General features: G+C 41.0%; 1 protein-coding gene and 1 pseudogene across 5 annotated transcripts in view; one reads left to right on the top strand and one right to left on the bottom strand.

The window, feature by feature from the left end:
- TFDP2 (transcription factor Dp-2) overlaps positions 1 to 21,768 on the bottom strand; it is a 165,840-nt gene that overhangs the window by 107,017 nt on the left and 37,055 nt on the right. For all 5 annotated transcript variants that reach the window (XM_037051428.1, XM_037051444.1, XM_037051451.1 and 2 more), the window contains exon 2: positions 5,662 to 5,764. In XM_037051428.1, the coding sequence (XP_036907323.1) occupies positions 5,662 to 5,676 (15 nt within the window). In that variant the 5' untranslated portion in view covers positions 5,677 to 5,764. The remainder of the gene's footprint in view (positions 1 to 5,661; positions 5,765 to 21,768) is intronic.
- LOC118990955 (protein Hikeshi-like) lies at positions 6,154 to 16,458 on the top strand (annotated as a pseudogene).

Here is a 21,768-nt window from a genome sequence, read left to right as displayed (position 1 = left end):
GTTATGTGAACCAGCACGTTCTATGTTTTGCCATAAGCTATTTTGAACAGGCTTTCTTATTGCTTGCAACCGTAAGAGACTAAGTATGGCAGAGACGAAGGCAAAAGCAACTCCACAAAAAACAGCTCTCATAAAAAAGAAATGCAAAATGGGAAACAAAAAAGATGTAAATAACAATCAATATATGCATATGTTTAAGGATAACTCCTTAAGAGCAGGCAATCTCTTCCGTATCAAAGAGTCACTTTTCAGTCCCTCCTTCTTGAAACACCTTCTCACTCTCTAAAGATAACACTTCCTCTTACTTTTCTGGCCTTCCCTTCAGTCTCCTCAGTCCTCATGTATCCTCTGCCCATGCATGTACTACATAATCTCATGTAGTCCCTCTAATTTAAAGTAATTTAATAGGAAAAGACTAAGAAATTTCTACATCCAGCCCTGGCTGGTGTGGCTCAGTGGATTGAGCGCGGGCCTGGGAACCACACTATCGTGGTTCGATTCCTGGTCAGGGCATGTGCCTGGGTTGCGGACCAGTTCCCAGCAGGGGACTCACGAGAGGCAACCATACGTTGCTATTTCTCTCCTTCTCTCCTTCCCTTCCTCTCTAAAGATGAATAAATAAAATCTTTTTTTAAAAATCTAAAAAAAAATTTCTACATCCAGCCCTGAGCTTTCCTGAGCTCCAGTCATTTACCGAACTGCCTAGCCAATATCTCTATCGGGATGTTTTTAGGTCCCTCAAATTTAATATATTCAAAACAATTTTGGAGTTTGCCATAAAATCTTGCACTACCCCAAGAGCTCCTCTTTACCAAGTTACACACGCCAAATACTGAGAAGTCTTCATTGCCTTCTCCCCTGTCCCTGTGTCCTAATTAGTTAAGTCCTGATAGCTGTCCCTTTAAATACATCCTAGATGCAGCCGTATCTGCAATATATCATTACATCATCCCAGGGCAAATCACCACTCTGTTGACTGAACTACTGAGACGCGTCCCAAACGAGTCCTGGCTTCTACTACACCCCTCTTCAGTCTATTTGCTCGGTAGCCAGAATAAGCTTTTAAAAAATTTAAGTCAGGTCATGCAACTATCCTCAAACCTCCAACAGCTCCTCACTGACATGTGAAATCATATCCCTCACCCTAGTCTTCAAGGCTCCACACGATCTGGCTCCAATCACTCTCCCTCGATTCCTCTGTTCCACCTATAAACTGATCATCTTCCTGTTCCACGAACGGCCACACTTTCGCCTGCCTCTACGTGGAGTGCTCTTTTCCCAGATACATATAAGGATGGCTCCTTCTTGGATTGAGACTTAAGAGCACTGCTCTGCCCAAATGACACTTCCTCTGAAAAAGGACTCTTCTGAACACCAAGTTGAAAGAGTGCCCCCTCATCCCCACCACTCCCTCTCTCTCCTTTTACCTTCTTTTTCTTCGTAATATTTATTGTTACCTGACATTATATATTTATTTCTTGTCTTTGTACTATTTGTACTCCTGTTTGTACTTCTCAATCCCCTCACCTCTTCACCCATTCTCCCTCAACGGCCTTCCATCCAGCAACCATCAGAACGTTCTCCATATTCATGATCCTGTCTCTGTTCTTGTTTGCTTGCTTTTTTTAGATTCAATTGTTGATACATACGTATTTATTGCCATTTCATTGTTCATACTTTTGATCTTCTTTTTCTTAAATAAGTCCCTTTAACATTTCATTTAATAATGGTTTGGTGATGATGAACTCCTTCAGTTTTTTTTTGTCTGGGAAGCTCTTTACCTGGCCTTCGATGATAAGTGATATCTTTGCTGGGTAGAGCAATCTTGAATACAGGTCTCTGCTTTGCATCACTTTGAATATTTCCTGACAATCCCTTCTAGCCTGAAAAGTTTCTTTTGAGAAATCAGCTAACAGTCTTATGGGAACTCTCCTGTAGATAACTACCTGCTTTTCTCTTGCTGCTTTTAAGATTTTTTCTTTAGCTCTAGCTGGTTTAGCTCAGTGGATTGAGCATAGGCCTGTGAAGCAAAGGGTTGCCGGTTCGATTCCCAGTCAGGGCACATGCCTTGGTTGCAGGCCAGGTCCCCAGTAGGGGACACACGACAGGCAACCACATATTGACATTTCTCTCCTTCTATTTCTCCCTCCCTTCCCTTCTTTCTAAAAATAAATTTAAAAATCTTTTTAAAAAGGATTCTCTCTTTATCTTTATACTTTGGCATTTTAATTATGATGTGTCTTGGAGTGGGCATCTTTGCATCCATCTTGTTTGGGACTCTCAGTACTTCCTCAATTTGCATGTCTAATTCCTTCACCAATTTAGGGGAGTGTTCTTTCATTATACTTTTCAAATAGATTTCCAGTTTCTTGCCCTTTCTCTTCTCCTTCTGACACCCATATGATGTGAATGTTGGAATGCTTGAAGTTGTCCCAGAAGCTGCTGACACTATCCTTGTTTTTTGGGATTCTTTTTTCTTCTTATTGTTCTGATTGGCTGGTTTTTGCTTCCTTATGTTCCATATCATCAATTTGATTCTTGGTTTCACCCACTCTACTGTTGTTTCCCTAAATTTTTCTTTATTTCAATTAGTGTATCCTTCGTTTCTGACGGGATCATTTTATGCTGTTGAGGTCTTCACTAAGTTCATTGAGCATCCTTATAACCAGTGTTTTGAGCTCTGCATCTAGTAGATTACTTATCTCCAATTTGTTTAGTTTTTTTTCTGGCGTTTTGATCAGTCTTTTCATTTGGGCCATATTTCTTTGTCTCTTCATTGTGGCAGCCTCCCTGTGTTTGTTTCTATGTATTAGGTAGAACTGCTATGACTCCTTGTCTTGGTAGCATGGCCTAATGTAGTAGGTCTCCTGTAGGGTCCAATGGCACAGCCTCCCCTATCACTTAAGCTGGGTACTTGAGGTGCACCCTCTGTGTAAGCTGACTACACCCTTCTCTTGTAGTTGAGTCTTTATTGCTCTTGTAAGGTCAATGGGAAGGATTTACCCAGGCCAGTCAACTGTAAGGACTGGCTGTGACCACTGACCACCAACTTCTACCTCCGTGGAGGATCAGCTGTGCAGGGGCAGGGTGGTGGTGCACCGATGTGGCTTATCACCCTGTCCACTGGGTGTGCAGGCTCTGGGTTTCCCTGGTGGTGCAGCTAAGATCAGCCCCCATCTGCGTTTTGCCTGGGGCCACCCTTCCTGAGCTATAGAACAATCTGAGGTGGCTGCTACTTGTGCCTGGCTTCAAGATTCCCAGGGGAAGCCAAGCTGTGAATCTAGGCTGGCTACTGCTAGTGCTGGGCCTGGGGCCACTTTGTAAGGGGCATGGGGCTGGGGCTCACTGAGGCCAGCTATTGCTTGTTTGAAGGGATTTAGGAAGCTATGAAGCAAGAGCCAACTCCATTCATATGGAAAATCCATTTTTTTTTAAAGAAAGGCATTTTCTTTAGATTTTATTTATTTATCTTTAGAGGGGAAGGGAAGGAGAGAGGGATAGAAATATCAATGTATGGTTGCCTCTCGTGTGTTCCCTGCTGGGAACTGGCCTGCAACCCAGGCATGTGCCCTGACTGGGAATTGAACCATGGTTGTTTGGTTTGCAGGCCCATGCTCAATCCACTGAGCTACACTAGCCAGGGCAAAAATCCACTTTTAACAGCCGCACATTGGGTTGGAGGGAGCCTCACGAGATGATCAGGGCAGGGCAAACAGGTTGATGGAGTCTCAAATAGGGCACCTGCCTGCTGGCTCTGTGGCTGTGCTGGCCTTTCTCTGGGAGAAAGCTATCCCCCTGCTCTCACCTTGATGCCAGACACTTTAGTTTTTCCTTTGTGCAACTGGTGCCTTTCAAGCTGCTACTGCAGTGCTGGAGCTCAGAGGGAGTAAGTCTGAGTAAGTTCATTTGTGGCTTCTCTAAGGGGAACTGCTTGGGACGCTAGCATTTTGTTCCATTGTCTCAGTCCCTGCTGGTAGTTGCAGCCAGAAGTTGTGGGGGCTTATCTTCCTGACACTGGAACCCTGGCTGGGGAGCCTGGTGTGGGACTGGGACTCCTCGCTCCCACAATATCCCTCCTGAATTTTTATCTGCCACATGTGGATAAAGCATGTTGGTCATTATTTTCTTCCAAATATATATGCAACATAATAGTGGGATAGTTAGCACTGGTAATTTCAGATGCTTTATGTTACTTCTGGGAAACAACTTTTAATCAGCAAACTGTACACATGACTAGGAAGATTGTATTTGATTCAAGGTACCTTTTAAGCCAAAATTTACTTTTGCTATTTAAGTGTTAAGCATCTTGTTGCTCAGGATAACTTTCACATCCTCTTTCTTTCCAAAGGAGAAAAAATCAAGGTAATATCCTATAAGAAAATTCCCAATACAAAGACTAAAATTGTGCTTCTTTTCCCCAGACGACACTTTAATAAATATATACAAGAGTCCTAGATTATAGTGAACTATTCCTGGTAATTTACCCCACCAAAATTAACTCAATGTTAATGAAGCAAAACATATATCTGCTTAGAGCCACCAGTGCATGCTAAAAGCAAGATTAATATAGCAAAACAGAGATAAGTATAAGAGCTTATTTCTTAATGCTATTCTTTAGATGTGCAATGGCAGTACTTAGAACTATTTGTCTGGCTCATAAGGAGAACTTTTTACTCAATATAGTGTTTGCCTCTCCTGATGACAACTAACCAAACCACCAGGGGATCTGAGACTTGAGCTCGGTGAAGTCCTTTCCAAGGAGCCCGAACCTGGAGCTGAGGGGGACGGATGGAGTCTGCCAGGCCTCCTTTGGCCCTCCCCTCACTCCCCACTCTCTCTGAACAGGCTGGTTCTGTCACATGCTGACTGAGATGCTGACTGGAGAACTGAGGGAGATTTGCAGAGAGACAGGGTAAGGAGGCAGGTGCGCAGAGAAAAGCAGAAATACTGCCTCAATTCCTGGTAGAGTTCAAGTTCCTGGAAACATCCTTGTATTTTCATAATAAATTCCCTTTTTGTGTAAGATAGTCGAAGGTAGTTTCTGTAACCCTGCAATCAAAGATTCCAACATAATAATCCTGGCAAAATCCTTCACCATTAACTGGAAACAAATCCACTGATACAGAGTGACAATAAGAATTTAACTTCAAAGAAAGTAGATCCAGAAATGACAGTTTTGAACAATAACAACAAAAAATGAGTAACTTCTTCAAAACATCTAAGTCTAATGTAATGTCAAGAATCAATATCGTGGAGGAGAGCAAGGTCCAAACAACATCTAAATATACGCATTTCCCTGAGTAAAATCCCCAAAGAAAAGAAACCAAAGAAAACAGTGAGGGCAAGAAACTCTCCAGCAAGTACCCAAACAAATTTACTAGAGTACCCGGCAAAGGCGCAGGTGGGGGACTTTCTGGAGAGAGCAACGGTGCAGCTGTGGAGAAGGAGTCATTTAGCAGCATCGGGCAGAGCGCTACCCTGCCCATTAGCGCGCTGCCTTCAGGAGGATTGGAGCTCACTGCCTCACTCTTTGCACAAGCAATAATGACTATGAATTAATACCAGTCAATTGAATTGGATTAATCTGAGTGGTGGATTAAAGACCTGAGGGAAAAAGTACAATCACTTTAAAAACACATTAAAAAATTTACAAATACTTACATTTTTTGCCGTCATGTCAAATGGTATTCGGTTTAAAATTCTCTAAAGCCATTAAAAGAGGAAAACGAAATGTTTTGTCTTCAATAATTCTTTAAAATACATCCTGTTAAAAGAGGAGAAAAGAGGAATAATAATGTAATAATAATAATAGGCAACATTTATGTCACATATACTATGCAACATGCATTGTTCTTCAAGTGAATTATCTAAGTTAGTCCTCACAACAAAACTATAAGATATGGACCCTTTGAATCCTCATTTCCCAGATAAAAATTGGGGTTTAGAGAGCTTAAATACTTTGACTAAATCAGCTCAGCTAACAAGTGACAGAGCCTGGGCTTTGAAACATTGTATTATGCTGCTTTGGGTAACCTTTGAAGGAGACATTAGGGCTTCTCAGATGAACAGCCAACTCCAGGGCTGGGGCGGAGATGTGCGAGATAAACCGGGAACACGTTAGTGCACGGAAAGTAGGGAAGGGCTCAAGAAGTGATGGAGCTGCATCGGATGTACACAGGAAGCAGCTTAAAGGGCCTGCAACCAGACAATAAACACCAAAGTACCTACTGAGAGTAACAAATAGAACAGACTATAAACCCCTGAATAAAATTATATTCCAGGAGACCATACCGATAGGAACAAATAATGAGGAAGAAGGGAAAGGTCTTCTTGTAATGCAATACCAACTAATAGGTTTACAGCTGTTTGTATGTAAAATATAATAATTAATAAACAATACAAGAATCTGTGTTTTGTGTACTCAAAACTGTAAACCTACTTTTTTGCCACTGCCTGTATAAGGGAATGATGTAGAGAACTTCCGATTTATGGTTTTCTATAAAGGTTTAGGCTAGAATCATTGATAGATACTAAAACTAGTGGATGAGAATTGGTAAGAAAAATTATATTTATATACTTTTGAAACATCTCCCTGCAAAATACATCTTAATTCAAATCTTACAGTGAAGAAACCTGAGACACATCATTTGAACCGAGGTGATCAGAGCCACCAAATGATCACCGACAACCAGACAAACCAACACCTGCACCTCCTCAAGTGCACTGAGGTGGGTAAAATGCTGCTTTTGAGGTTTTCTGCCCAAAAAGCATAATATAATTATTTTTAAAAATGAGAGAATTGAGAAACACTCTGTAAAGTAATTTAGAGTTCTTCTAAAGTGTTGGCATCATTAGAGCTGAAAAACATCCCAAATTTTAAGGGATTAATGTCACATGAAAATTAAATTCAACCTATGTTCCTGGACTGGCCTCTAGACCAGAAAAGTAACTGCTGTAAAGAACATTATTGGGACAATGGGACAAACTGAAATATGGTCCACAGACTGTATAATAGTATTGTTGTATTTTCAGCTGTTGATCACAGGTAAGACAAATCTCTCAAGGTCTGGGCTGTTCTTACTACAAGCTATCCTTGCTAAATGTCTAGATGTTAAAGTGCAGCCCAGTATCCTGCAGATGCAGCTGTGAACAGGATGAGCTTGCCAGGAACTCAGCTGGATAAAGTAACCAACAGCAAAGAAATCAACATGTATAAGCATTGGCTAAGCCTCTTCCGGAAGACAGAGCTTTGGATGTGAATCTGTCTCTTCTCACTGCAAGTAAACAAAACCTTGCAACAACCGCGTCCATTCTTGAATAGAACACTGCAAGTGGCAAACCCCTTAAGTTCAGTGACGGTATTATGGGTTTTTTTTTAAGTGAGTGTGACAGCAGCAAGTTACTTTCAAATGATGAAAAGAATATTTTTATACACATACACACACGGAATGATAAAGCATATATGGTGAAATGCTGACAACTGCTAAATCTGGGAAAAGGGTACTCAAGAGGTCATTGCCATGTTTTTACAACTTTTCTCTTATTTTAAAATTATTTCAAAATTAAAACATTAATAAGACAACTTCAGGGTAAAGTTGATTTTTGCTTTGCAACTGTAGCGACAGATTGGGTCACAACATCTATCATGACCTCATAGGAAAATCAAGTTCCTAGAGTGGAACCGTTTTATATTCGTCAATTGTTTGATATCTCCTCTTCATATTATAAGTGAAATAAATAATAAAGCACTCATTCCTGAGATCCCATTCACAAAATTACATGACATATTAACACTAGGAATTTAAGGCTAAAACATAAGTACTTCATTTTGAAGATTACTATTTTAACCAAACTGGATATAATAGATCTACATAGAACTCTATACCTGAGATCATATTTACAAAATGTGTGCCCATTCAACATCACAAATGATGTAGTAACAAATTTCAAAAAGGAAATATTATCCAGTTTATGGTCTCTAACCACAATCAGTTAAATTAGGAGTCAGCCAATTTTTTAAAAGTTAAAATCAGATATTTAGAAAATAAAAATACATTATTGCTCCAACAACCCATGAATTAAAGAAGGAAATTTACAACAATGGAAATAAGAAAACCTATAATGTGCAGCTTACATACTAACTCAGAAGTACATTTACATTTCTCTCATTCATTAAGCAACAAACTTAAGTTTAAAAAGATCAGTGGGAACTCAAAAGAAGAAGAAAACAAGAATTAATGAAATAAAAACAAATCAAAATAACAACGGGTTCTAAGTGCCTTGCTGGAAGTGCCCTATAGAATAAATAAAGCAGCAGTGTTAGCAGAGTGGAAAGTGCATGGTTTCTTTTTCAAACTTAGGCTCAGTCTCAGCTCTGAAACTTATTAGCTGATGTGGCCTAACCAAGTGACTGAGCCTCCCGGACCTTCAGTGTCCTCATCTGGAAAACAGGCACACTGGGGTTTTGTTTTTTTTAAAACATCTTTTTTTTTAGATTTTATTTATTTATGTTTAGAGGGAAAAGGAAGGAGAGAGGGAGAGAAACATTAATGTATGGTTGTCTCTCGTGTGTCCCCTGCTGGGAACTGGCCTACAACCGAGGCATGTGCCCTGACTGGGAATCGAACAGCAATCCTCTGGTTTGCAGGCCTGCGCTCAATCCACAGAGCTACACCAGCCAGGCGGACACTGGGTTTTTTAGGGTTATGTTAGGAGTAAGTTTGATACAGTCGAAGTGAAAATCGTCAAATCCACCCTTTAATGTGACAAATGCCCTGTGGCTTATTAAACACTAAACACTCCTAACCAGAAAAAAAAAAAGAATTTTAAATATTTTCAAGATTACCGTTGGAATGACTGAAATGTATTTATAACTAAGATAATAAGGTTGTTTCCATCCAAAGAACCTGGGACAATAAGGGTTTTTCCAATCCAGAGTACCTGTTATATTTCAGAAACTTGCTACATCTATCTAAAATAGATACTGTTGCCTACCCAAAATCACTTCCTGTTCTTCCTTGGAAGTTGAAGGTGGCGATGTGTCCAACTAAAATGACTAGACTCCCTCTCACATAGGCTGATCATATGATGTAATTCCAGCCAATGAAATATAAGCAGACATTGGTGGGCGGAGCTGCCAGATTTGCCTCCTCTTTTTGCCCTTTTCCCCATTTCATGTCCATAGTTTGGTTGTGATGGCAACAGAAACCTGTCTCCATGCATCTGCTTCATGACTACATTTAGCATTCAATCCTGTATAATATTTCCTAAGGACTGTGTTATTGAGTGGCACGAGCTTCTCTCGCAAATAAACCAAATTAACAGTGTTACTACTTCAGCACACTATAACAATAGGCTACCAATAAAAATACTGTATAGCCACATTAATGAGCCTGACAAAAGAAAATTTTGTTTAGTATTTCCTTTGTATCTTCTCACCAGAGCTAGCACAAACTGGAACCTCTAAATGTTACCTAAAGGAAAAATAATTGAAAGAGCAAAAGTGCATGAGTTCCTTGAGCAAATTTACCTTAATGTCTCTGTGACTCAATTTCTCCACCTGCAAAAACAGTCATAGTATATCTACTTAACTGAATGAGTCAAGGCATGAAAAATTATTAAGATACTGCCTGGCACGAGGTTACCATCAACCAATGTCAGGGGAAAAAAGCAGTTCGCTATCTCTTGTGACAAATTAAGGTTTCTTAGTCACAAATAAATAATGCAGAATTCATGCACCGTGTAAGTGAAAATTACCACACCCTAAATCCAATTTAAAAGAGAAAAAATGGTTTTAATTGTTAAGAAAAACTTCTAAAATTAACAGGATTAGGTTGTAAATTCATTCATTAATTTATTTATTCATCCAGCAAACACTCTACACCCACTATGCACAAGGCACTAAGGTAGGTATGGGAGATACCCTAGTAAATGAGAGAAACAGCATAAACCTTCAAATGTAATTTAAATTCACAGTAAGATAAACATTACAAAAAAAATAGGATTGTGACAGAGATATGTTTCATTCAATTAAAAATGAAGTATGCTGTACTGGCTTTGAGTGAGAGTTTATGACCCTTTAATTTTAAAATATACATTTCTAAAATACGTATACATTCTAAGTATTTTAAAAGCTTTTGTCTTTCTTTTACATTGTCTTTAAGCTACAAATCATTTGAAATATATGACTTAACTCAAGTGTCTAGAAAGTAAATAAACACAGCACCAAGTGTTTCAAGAAATTGCCATTCTCAAAGATAAGCCGGTCATGTGCATCGATGTATAATGTTTTACCCAGAGTCAACAATTGTACACTTCTTCCAGTCACCAAGTTTTCTGTTGGTTAAAAAAAATAAATCGGATTTCTCCTTCCACCTTCATGAACACATTATGTCAAACTCAAAGAGTCAATCTCTGTGACCTCACCATCTGCCATGATCTCTTGTCAGTTTCAGACAATGTAACTCCCACAGATGGTCTCACAATGCAAGCCCTTTTCCTTTCCAATCACAAGGCAGCAGCTCTGGCCACAAAGGCTTTTAAAGTGGTACAACCGTAATCCAAATACAAAGAAGAAAAAAGCAAATGTAATTATAAATAAATCTGTAGAATTCATATCACTGAATCAGTGTGTGTAGACTTTCTAATGCTGCTGAAAAAAATGCTACTAGAATTAAATTTCAGCAAAGGCAGTATTTTTTTTGTTTTTATTTTTAAATTATATTTTAATGATGATGCTATTACAGTTGTCCCAATTCTTCCCCCTTTGCCTTCCTCCACCAACCATCCCCCACAGGCCATCCCCACACCATTGTTCATGTCCATGGGTCATGCGTGTACGCTCTTTGGCTACTCCCTTCCCTATACTGTACTTTACATCCCCATGGCTATTCTGTGACTATCTATTTGTACTTCTTAATGCCCTTGCCTCTTCACCCATTCTCCCCATCCCCCTTCCATCTGGCAACCATCAAAATGCTCTCCGTGTCCCAGATTCTGTAGGGACAGAATCATGTCCTTATTGTTTGCTTAGTTTGTTTTTAGAATCAATTGTTGATATGTATTTATTGCCAGTTTATTGTTCATAGCTTTGATCTTTTTTTTCTTAAATAAGTCCCTTCAACATTTCATTTAATAACAGTTTGGTGGTGATGAACTCCTTTAGTTTTTTTCTTTATTTCTTTAGTTTTTCAGACAAGAAAAAACTAAAAGCTCTTTACCTGCCCTTTGATTATAAATGATATCTTTGCTGGGTAGAGCAATCTTGGCTGTAGGTCCCTGCTTTGCATCACTTCAAATATTTCTTGACAATCCCTTCTAGTCTGCAAAGTTTCTTTTGAGAAATCAGCTGACAGTCTTACTGGGACACCCCAGTAGGTAACTTAATGGCTTTTCTCCTGCTGCTTTTAAGATCCTCTCTTTATCTTTATACTTTGGCATTTTAATTATGATGTGTCTTGGAGTGGGCATCTTTGCATCCATCTTGTTTGGAACTATCTGTGCTTCCTGGACTTGCATGTCTAATTCCTTCACCAATTTAGGGGAGTGTTCTTTTTTTTTTTTTTTCAAACAGATTTCCAGTTTCTTGCTCTTTCTCTTCTCCTTCTGACACCCCTATGATGTGAATGTTGGAATGCTTGAAGTTGTCCCAGAAACTGCTGACACTATCCTTGTTTTTTTGGATTCTTTTTCCTTCTTGTTGTTCTGATTGGCTGTTTTTTGCTTTCTTCTGTTTCCAAATCATTGATTTGATTCTTGGCTTCATCCACTCTACTGTTGCTTCCCAGTAAATTGTCCTTTACTTCAATTAGTGAGTGAATCCTCCATTTCTGACTGGATCTTTTTCATGCTGTTGAGGTCCTCACTAAGTTCCTTGAGCATCCTTATAACCAGTGTTCTGAACTCTGCATCTAGTAGATTGCTTATCTCCATTTCATTTAGCTCTTTTTCTGGAGTTTTGATCTGTCCTTTCATTTGGGCCATGTTTCTTTGCCTCCTCATTTTGGCTGCCTCCCTGTGTTTGTTTCTTTGTATTAAGTAGAGCTGCTATGACTCCCTGTCTTGGTAGCACAGCCTAATGTAGTAGGTGTCCTGTAGGGTCCAGTGGCACAGCCTCCCCTATCACCCAAGCTGGGTACTTGAGGTGTACCCTTTGTGTGAGCTGAGTACACCCTCCTCTTGTTTGGTCTGGTCAATGGTAGGGATTTACCCAGGCCAGTCAACTGCAAGGACTGACTATGACCACTGACCACCAATCTGCACCCTCTGTGGCAGATCAGCTCTGCTGGGAGCAAAGTGGTGGTTTTCTATTGTAGTATACAGCTGTCCACTGGGTGTGCAGGGTCTGGGGTTTCCTGGGCGGTGTAGGCCAAGGTCAGCCCCCACCTGTGTTCTGCCCCGGGCCACCCTGCATGAACTATAAAGCAATCTGAGATGGCTGCTACTTCTGCTCGGCTTGGAGATTCCCAGGCAAAGCCAAGCTATGGATCAAGGCTGTCTGCTGCTAGTGCTGGGCCTGGGGCCACTAAGCAAGAGGTTCAGGGGCTGTGGGTTTACTGAGGCCAGCTGTTGATTATTTGATATGATCTAGAAAGTTGTGAAGCATGAGCCCAGACTAGCCATTCATATGGGAAAAAAACAGTTTAACAGTTTGGGTGGGCATGTAAGTTGGGTGGTAGGGAGTCTCAGGGAATCTTCATGGCAGGGCAAACAGTGTTACCCAGACTGATGGAGTCTCAGATATGGTACCCGCCTCCTGGCCCTGTGGCTGTGGGGATTAGGGCTCAGAAAAGGGACAACGGCCTCTGCCCACCATTCTCTCTGGGAGAAAGCTGTCCCCCAGCTTCCACCTTGATGCGCCAGACACTTCAGTTCCTCCCTGTATGCTACTGGTGCCTTTCAAGCTGCTACCCCAGTGCTGGAGCTCAGAGGGATTGAGTCTGAGCAAGTTCATGTGTGGGTTCTCCAAGAGGAACTCCTTGGGACTCCAGAAATTTCTCCACTTACTCAATCCCCATTGTGTTTCTCAGCCAGAAGTTACGGGGACTTATCTTCCTGGCACTGGATCCTTGCGTTGGAGGCACCTGGTGTGGGACTGGGACTCCTCATTCCCAAGATACACCCCCTTAATTATCACCCACTACATGTGGTTGTGGGACCAGTCCGTTACGCATCTCCCTGCTCCTATCACTCTGGATGGATGTAATTTCTCTAATTCCATAGTTGTCAGACTCCCAACCATCTCAACTTCTGATGGTTCTGAGTGATGGCTGTTCTATATTTTAGTTGTAATTTTGATGTGGTTGTGCGAGGAGGCGAGCCATCTTTCCCTATGCTGGCATCTTGACCAGAGGTCCAAAGGCTTACTTATGTAGGAGACATTATTAATTTTAAATACATGTTTCAAAGTTTGGGAAACATACCTACTCAGGCCCCCTCCTATGTGTTCCATGTGTGTGATCTCACATAATCTGTACCGGAAGTCTACGAGGTGCATACACTAGTTGCATTTTAGAGATGAGGATCTGAGCTTTCCAGGAGAAGTAATCTGCCCAACTAACCAACTGTGTAAACGGCAATGACCGGACATCAACCTAGGAACTAGCAGATGTGCTCTTATGTATTGTGCTAAATTCCTAAATAGATCTGAGTTCAGATATAATAACTATATCCTCAAAGTATAAGAAAACATATGATTATTACAATAAACCATATAAAAGAGTAACATTATACCAAAGAAGTCCTCAGAATTTCATATAGAACAACTCATATAGCACTGGACCAGGTTTTAACTTTTTAAATTTATTTGAAAATTTTAATTTCACTTAAAAACCTTTTTTGAAAGTTTTTAAAAATTAATTTCTGTATTAAATTGAAATTTTCTTTATTTTTGAGTAGGTAGTAAACTTCCTCACTTTTTCCCATACCTTCCCAGGAGCCCTTTACATCTTTACACCGTAATTCATGGAACTAGTCCCTACTGGTGAACACTTAGGACTCCGGTTTCTGAACTGGTGACAGTAGCCCATTTTCGTGACTCAGTCCTTCACGTTTGGTCTGGTCTCTGACTCCCTCTCTGGCTCTGGGGGGAACTGCTCTCCCGCACCTTCTCTGACCCAGTGCCGCTGGCTTTCTGTCAGTGCCCCAAACGCACGCTCCTCCCGCCTCAGGGCCTCTGCATAGGCGGTCCCCTCTGCCTGGAACTGTCACCAGTGGCTAATTCCTCCTCCACCAGAGCTCTTCCTAAACATCACTTCCTCAAAGGTCTCTACTGAAGGCTCTCCCACTCTCTCCTTTTAGAGTGCACGTTGGATTGGCATTGCCTGTTTATCTGTACAATTATCAGAACGTGGTCTAACTCTATCAACTACAGTGTAAGTTCCGTGAGGACTGGAACCCTGTCTATTGGGATGGCAGAAGAGTCTGTTAAGTTAAATAAACAGAGGCAATTTTCATTTTCACCAATAACTTCATTGATTTGGGTATTTTGAGTAAGCCAGCTATCTCCTGCTGGGTATAACGTAGATTGTTCTCAATTAATGTCTCAACTTGATCACGATCAACTTCAACTGGTCTACCTGACCGTGGAGCGTCATCCAGCGAGAAATCTCCAGCACGAACCTTTGCAAACCACTTTTGACACGTTCAATCAGTCACGGCACCTTCTCCATACAGAGAACAAATCTTTTTTTATGTTTCAGTTGTGCTTTTACTTTTCTTGAGATAATAAAACATAATATGCCAAAAATGTTGGATATTTTCTTCTGTCTTCAATATTAAAAGGGCTAAACAAAAATTCACTAATTTTGATGTTTTACTTATTTATTTATTTAAATGAATAAATAAATATTTATTCATTCTTAGAGAGAAGATGGGAGGGAGAAATGGAGAGAAACTTGATGTGTGAGAGATACATCAACTTGTTTCTCACACGCCCGCAAGTGGGAACCTGGCCCACAACCCGGGCGTGTGCCCTGACTGGGAATCAAACCAGTGACTCTTTTATTCACAGGTGAGTGCTCAGTCCACTAAATTACACAAGCCACTGCAGAGGAGAGTAAAATTTTAAAAACGCTTTTTTATTTCAAGATCTCAAATGCTCTCTAAAAACACCTTTATGTACTAATAGCTGCTTTTCCATGGAGCTATTGATATTTTACACTTAAAAAACATAATCGCTTTTATGTTAATTGCTCCCTTTTAAATTTATTTGTTAAAAGATTTTATTTATTTGTTTTTAAAGAGGGGGGAGGGAGAAATAAAGAGGGAGAGAGACATCAGTGTGTGCTTGCCTCTCATGTGCCCCCCACTGGGGACCTGGCCTGCAACCCAGGCACCTGCCCCCACTGGGAATTGAACCAGCAACCTTTTGGTTCACAGGCCAGCACTCAATCCACTGAGCCTCACCAGCCAAGGCCATTGCTCACTTTTTTAAACTGAAAAATAAATTTCCGGACTCTCTACAATGTTAAGAATTAGTTAATACTATAAGCAATTAACAATAACTTAATTTTTTTCTTTTATTGATTCTAGAGAGAGGGGAAGAGATGGAGAGAGGGAAAGATGAATGGGAGACAGAAACATCAGATTAGTTGCTTTTTGCACTCACCCCAACTGGGGACCGAACCTGCAACCCAGGCATGTGCCCTGACCAGAAATCGAACCTGTGACATTTAGTTTGCAGGACAACGACCCACCAACACAGCCACACGGGCCAGGGCTAATAACTAACTCTGCCAACTTTAACAGAGTCTTCTACAGAAGAGCAGTGAAATAATGAATCACGGTGTCTCAGCAGTACTCATTTGTTTCCTTATTCAGTACTCACTGACTGCCTACTGCACGTCAAACACGAGGCTGAGCATCACAGTTACAGGCACAGTAAGAAGTAGCGGCAGTTCCTGGTTCACTAAGGAGGCAGGCACTGGGCCGCCACCGCCACGTTTGGCTGCTTGGTGGTGGGGAGGCTCGTGCAAACAGCTGCACAGCAAGTAGCAGAAGATAAATTTGTTTTTGATTTGCCTGATTATGAAAATATCAACCATGATGTGGTTTTCATCCTGGGAACAATCCCATTTCCTGTGAGGACAGCGGATTTGTCTACTTTTCCTAACCTAATTCAAATGGAATGCCAATATGGCAACTCCTAGAATTTCTCATGCACGGAAAACCAAGTGCCATCTTCTAAGTGTCAGGACTTACTCTTAGAGGAGGAGGCCAACACCCTTTCGGAGCCATGAGTATTGTCCGAACGCCATCTGTTGCTCGGACTGGAATTTCCGTGGAATCGCTGGACAGTCTCGCCCAGCAGACGCCTGCAAGGACTGCTGCGATCCCTCCGCTGACTCATGCACGCAGCTCACACACAACAAGTCAGACAACTAAGCTTCTGCTCCACCATGTGCTGTCTCCCAGGCCCAGATGACACCAAGTCCACTTGAAATGTTCATTCTACTGTGAATAAAATAATCTTTAATAGATTCTGAGATCTGTCGTGTTTTGAAGATAAATGATTCCATTTAAAAATGAACTCAAAAGGATCATGAAACCTAAGTTTAAAAGCCTTAGTGACTGTGAAGCTGAATTAAAATCTCAACAAAAAATTAAAAAATGAAAATATGTTCCTTATTAATGACTTTTCCCCTTATGCTTCAGATATTATTCAGAGGTAAAACATTTTATTTTGGCTATGATTCATTTCTTTTTACTTAAAAATAAAGCATTATCACAAACAAAAAATGAAGGCAGGTATTAAACAATGAATTTAAAAATGAACTACTTAATGACAATTACTCTGCTACTACAGAGACAAAAAAAGATGCAAAAGCAGCATGAAACATAATAGACTGAGACTCCAGTGATTTTAGAGATTTCTCCATGGAAGTCAAGTCCAAGCTGAGCGCAACTTGACAAGGAAAGAGGGGCATATCACAGGCGGAGGGAGCGGCCAGCACCGGGTTCAGAAGAAAAGCACATGGGAAAGTCCAGGAAATGGAGGAAGATCTCTGCACCTGAAAATAAAGGGCAACGGGGGGTGCTTCTAACAGATGAGGTTGGAAGCCAGGCCAAGCAGGACATTCCTTTTTCCTAAAATCAGATCAGTGGGAAGCCTTGGACGGATTTTAAGTAGAGAGCTGAACATCTGAACTAGAGAGAGGCTGAATGGTGCTCACTAAAGAATAAGTAAAAATTACTTGCATTCTGCCCTGGCTGGTGTAGCTCAGTGGATTGAGCACGGGCCTGCGAACCAAACAATCGAGGTTCGATTCCCAGTCAGGGCACATGCCTGGGTTGCAGACCAGTTCCCGACAGGGGACACACCAGAGGCAACCATACATTGATGTTTCTCTCCCTCTCTCCTTCCCTTCCCCTCTAGGGAAAAATAAATAAAATCTTTAAAAACAAACTACTTGGATTCTAATCCTTTAAAAGCCAAAAATTATTAGCTATATTATGCAATTCTTTAGTAACTAAAATATTCATTTCTTGACTATATCAGATTAGTTTATATCAGTATCTATAATCTATGTACCTAAAAACAAACAGTCCATTACAGCAACACTCAACAGAAATAAGCAAAAAAAAAAAAAAAAGTTTCCAGCTCTTAAATTCGCTTTCACAAAACCTGTACACCAGTCAGTGACTTGAGTCCTCAGGCCCCTCCTTCAGCTCAATAATTTTATTTAATATAAATTCTAATTAAATGTACTTATCTTGACGTTCAGGCGAGAAGCCAATTAAACTCAGTAGAAAGTGAGCGAGGGGGCCTGCACTGCTGTAGGTGAGCCCCCATGACTGTCAGCCTAACACTGAAGTAGAGTTAGGCACAGAGTCACATTCCACTAAGCAAACCACTGAAGAGGACTCCTCCCCCACTCCCAGCAAAGCTGGGGTAATCTCACTGCCCTACCCCTGCTTCCACCACAGAACCTAAGGGACAGTCTCGTTTCGAATACTTTCATAGAATGAAACATGTACTATTTGTTTTTCATTGCTGAAAACAAAAGTTTAACAGAGAAAACTTAGTTCTGTTCTGTCCAAAGGAGTGACATTAGAATCTAAGAATCTAAGAGATACCCAAATTTAGAACAAAAACCACATTTCAGGAACCTGCCAAGCACCTAACAAAAGGCTCTTGTGTCCGGCAGCACAGGCCAAGTTTTACACCGTCCACTGACTTCTGCACAGTGACTATGTGGGTTACGTCACCTGTTGCACTCATGGTCTTTAGCAAAATTCCATTCCCAAATAAGCAAGGCTTCAGATTAGAAATACGAATGTTAAGACTTATGCTCACTTGATCCATCACAACAGGCTAAATGAGTTTTTAAAATATTGTTTGGGTATTAAGCCTTGGCTGTTGTGTCTCAGTGGACTGAGCGCTGGCCTGAGAACCGAAGGGCAGCTGATTCGATTCCCAGTCAGGGCACATGCCTGGGCTGCAGGCCAGGTCCTGAGTTTGGGGTATGTGAGAGGCAACCACACACTGATGTTTCTCTCCCTCCCTTTCTCCCTCCTTTCCTCTCTCTCAAAAAATTAATAAATAAAATCTTTAAAAAACATATCATTTGGGTGTTAATATAAATTTACAGGAAAAGTGCTATACAAAGAACTATGTGAACATAAAACATTCAATTTATCCATGAATCAAAGAAGAAGATAAAATAGGACAACCAAAATGAAGCAATCCGTGAAGAAGACAGCATAATAATTTCTAATCCTCATTTAGAACACCACTGTACTTACGCATGTACCTAATCTATATTCAAATGAAAATGAAACCAAATGAAATAATTTTATAATCAGCATCATCATAAGAGCTATTTACTACAGTTCATTCCCAAAATAACCCTCCATTATACAGGTGAGAAAACTGAATCAGAGAGCTTAAATAACTTGCCCAAGGTCACTTAGAACCAAAATTTACAATAAAGTTTAGGTTAATGAGCTGTTATTATATACATGTTCCACAGCATAAAAGGATGAGTTCCAAGCTGTTTTCATTTTAAAGTAGTGTAAGATTTTAAAATCATTATATTAAAGGAAGTTTGTATTATTTGTGAATGTTGAACAATATAAATGATTATATGTATACTTTAAAGTTATCTTAGCCCTGACCAGTGTGGCTCAGTGGGTTGAGTGTCATCCTGCAAAGCGAATTCTGGTCAGGGCACATGCCTGGGTTGCAGGATTGATCCCCAGTCGGGGCTCGTGAGAGAGGCAACCAATTAAAGTTTCTCTCTCGCCCTGGCTGGTGTAGCTCAGTGGATTAAGCATGGGCCTGTGAACCAGACAATCGCGGTTCGATTCCCAGTCAGGGCACATGCCTGGGTTGCAGGCCAGTTCCCAGTGGGGGACACATGAGAAGCAACCACACATTGATGTTTCTCTCCCTCTTTCCTTCCCTTCCCCTCTGTCTGAAAATAAATAAATAAGATATTTTAAAAATAAAGATAAAAAAATAAAGTTTCTCTCTCATATTAATGTTTCTGTCCCTCTTCTTCTTCCTCTCTAAAAATAAATTAATAAAATCTTTACAAAATAAACTAAAATCATCTTTAAAAGACTTCCAGAAAAATGGCAGAGTCTAAGAACATTTGTCTTATTTGCATGACTACCCTAGCCACTTAAATGTAAAGGTTAAGTGATAGTTCTTTAAAATTAAATTTATTTGTTAAGCCCTGGCTGGTGTGGCTTAGTGGACTGAGTGTTGATCTGTGAACCAGAGGGTTGGCGATTCAATTCCCAGTCAGGGCACATGCCTGGGTTGTGGACCAGGTCTCTAGTGGGGGGCTGCTCAAGAGGCAATCACACATTGGTGTCTCTCCCCTGCTCTTTCTCCCTTCCTTCCCCTCTCTCTAAACATAAATAAAACCTTTAAAATTTATTTGTTAATACATTAACATTTGTGAAAAAACAAATTTTTATTTAATTTTTTTTAAAGATTTTATTTACTTATCTTCAGAGGGGAAGGGAAGGAGAGAGGGAGAGAAACATCAATGTATGGTTGCCTCTGGTGCGCCCCCTACTGGGAACTGGCCCGCAACCCAGGCATGTGCCCTGACTGGGAATCGAACTGCGATGATCTGGTTCGCAGGCCTGCGCTCAATCCACTGAGCTACGGCAGCCAGGGCACAAATTTTTATTTTTAAGTAAATTTTTTAAAAAGAGATGCAAGCCAGAAAGTGCAGAGGTGAATGATGAAACATCATTCCACTACTTCCCACCCACCCCACTGACACCCCTGCACACACAGCCGCAGTACAGACGTTTAAGCATCAGCCCCAGGTTTCTTCGAGCACACACAGGTGAGTAATGTGAAAACATTCTCATTCATTCATCTTTGAAAAAGCTTCACATTTAGTTTTGCATCTTGTTTTTTTATACTCAACAACACAGCATTGAGATCCTGCCAAATGAGTACAGAGTACCTTCATTCCCCTTAACAGCTGCCTAATATTCTGTTATATGATGATACCATTATTTAACCAGTTCCCTCGCGTCAGAATTTGGGCTTCCAATCTTTTGCTATTATAAACAACGCTTCAGTGACTACCCTTATATATATGTAATTATACATCTGAAATTGTTTGATCTAGTGATATATGCATCTTTAGAAGTACTGCTACATTGTCCTCTGCAGCTGCTAAGGAAATTAGCACCCCACCCAGTCATACATAAAACTATTCCTACACAGCCTCCCCAGTGCAGGATAGCTTCTTAAGTATCTTTATTCAATCTGTTTTTAAAATGGCATTTGCCAACTTCTGGCCAAGATGGAGGTGTAGGTAGGCACACTGTGCCTCCTCACACAATCAGAATTAAGGACAACATAAATTTAGAAACAAAAAAACAGAACTGACAGAAAATTAAACTGTACAGAAGTCTGACAACTATTCCTCCAGACTGGTAAGGGGGGCGGAGTCGGCGGCCGGTGAAAAGGGGTCACGGCAAGAAAAAGTGGTGGCTGGCAACCTGGGTGGCGGCTGGCAGACCCCGGGCATGGGGTGGCAATGAGCAGACTCAGTGAGGGCACAAGGTGGCTGGCTGACCACAGTCACACATTCACACACAGATAAACCAGGCAAAAACGAGCAGCAAGACAGACTGAGCAACCCAGGGCCCCAGTGCCAGGAAATAAAGCCTAAAAGCACCAGTTGAAAACACTGTGGGGGTTGAGGTACCAGGAGAGACTCCCAACCTCACAGGAGAGTTCATTGGAGAGACCCACAGGGTCCTAGAATGTACACAAGCCCACCCACCCGAGAACCAGTAACGGAAGGGCCTAATTTGCTTGTGGGAAGCAGCAGAAGGGACTGAAATCTGAGAGAGAGCAGAGCAAGCGTCATTGCCCCTCTCTGACCCCGCCCCCACATACAGTGTCACTACCCAGCAATGGGGTTGCCCCGCCCTGGTGAACACCTAAGGCTCCACCCCTCACTATTTAACAGGTGTGACTAGGACCCCCCCAAAAAAATGGCTCAAATGGAAGAATAGATCAAAACCCCAGAGCCAATACTTTTAAGCAACCAAGAGATAGCTAATCTATCGGATGCACAGTTCAAAATACTGGTGATCAGGATGCTCAGAGAACTGGTTGATTTTGGTCACAAATTAGATGAACAAATGAAGGCTAAACTAAGTGAAATAAAGGAAAATGCACAGGGAACCAATAGCAATGGGAAGGAAACTGGGATTCAAATCAATGGAGTGGACCAGAAGGAAGAAAGAAACAACCAAACAGAAAAATGAGGAGAGGCTTAGGAACCT

The sequence above is a fragment of the Sturnira hondurensis genome, unplaced genomic scaffold (assembly GCF_014824575.4).
Source record: "Sturnira hondurensis isolate 20B ecotype Veracruz unplaced genomic scaffold, ASM1482457v3 Scaffold0000867, whole genome shotgun sequence".
In the NCBI taxonomy this organism is placed as follows: domain Eukaryota; kingdom Metazoa; phylum Chordata; class Mammalia; order Chiroptera; family Phyllostomidae; genus Sturnira; species Sturnira hondurensis.
The sequence above is the reverse complement of the archived record's forward strand: the minus strand, read 5'-3'. Positions and strand labels throughout refer to the sequence as shown.